Raw genomic sequence first — 1,096 nt, forward strand, 5'->3', positions numbered from 1 at the left:
CGGGAAACAGTCCCTGAGCTGACAGATGTGGAAGTGATGCGGCAGAGAAAAAGTGGATAAAGCATGTGGCAAGGGAGACCAGGGGAAGTCTCATGATGAGAGTGGTCTGGCAGTTCATCCCGTTCCTCGACGAAGACGGCATGATGAGGTTCACTGGTCGCCTCCAACGATCAAACCTGCCGAAAGAAACCAACCAATCAATACTGCTTTCGCCTGACTGTTGCGACGGCACGTAAACGTCATATTAGATCCTTCATCACCAAATGCACGCCTGCGTGAAGCATGCTTCAGTTGCGGCGAAACAGCGATTCTAGATCAGTTGTGGCGCAAGTGGTGTCAAGGACCAAGGAAGTGAACCGCCGCTGTGTGATCTGCTAACGTTCAGCAGTAGCTCCGTTCGATCCAAAAATGAGTGACCTGCTGGCAAAGAGAATTACACTAGTTGGCCTTTTTGTATACGTTAGAATAAACAACAAATGCAAATTCTGTTAGTGCTTATTGCTTTTTTTCACCATTTAGTTACCATACCATTATTTATTACGTGTTATTTCAGCTTTGCACTGAACCTGAACTTCATATTCACTTGGCAATGCAAAATGGAATATATCATTGTTAAGAGTATTTTGTAAATATTACTACATTAATAATTGAAAATTTAACAAAATTTTGGGCTGTTCAATAAAAATAATATGCAATTAGTTTTCATTATTGATAATCAGGAATGGTGCTTCGCCGCATATCAATTGCAGTTTAAAGTTCTACACTAATAATGTTTACTTTAAAATGCAACAGACATAAAGGCAGCGTTGAAAATTCGAACTTCAGTTTAAGGCGTGTCGTCACTCTGAGCGCATAGTAAAGCACTCAATCTCCGTAATCTGTAGCCAACGACGAGAAAATGGAAAGGACTGAAAACCACCAAGAAACGGTAAAATTTTCAAAAATTGACATGTAATTTGAAAATAATTTTAATAATTTGTTTGTTTTTAATTCAGTTTCGCGAGGTTGGTTTGGAAATGCTGAAGTTGGATGATGACCAACTGAAAGATTATGAGAAACAGGTTAGTCGAACGATGAGATATTGAATAGACCGGCC

At 39.9% G+C, this 1,096-nt stretch overlaps 1 protein-coding gene across 1 annotated transcript; it reads left to right on the top strand.

Moving 5' to 3' along the window:
- Positions 1-995: 995 nt before the first annotated feature.
- Positions 996-1,061, top strand: Tsp_12570a (conserved hypothetical protein; the record flags this gene model as incomplete). The annotated part of the gene is made up of 1 exon (XM_003366331.1): positions 996-1,061. A coding segment is annotated over one exon (66 nt), but the record flags the coding sequence as incomplete, so codon positions are not given.
- Positions 1,062-1,096: the final 35 nt, after the last annotated feature.

The sequence above is a fragment of the Trichinella spiralis genome (genome assembly GCF_000181795.1).
Source record: "Trichinella spiralis strain ISS 195 chromosome Unknown Scfld6165, whole genome shotgun sequence".
NCBI classification, from domain to species: domain Eukaryota; kingdom Metazoa; phylum Nematoda; class Enoplea; order Trichinellida; family Trichinellidae; genus Trichinella; species Trichinella spiralis.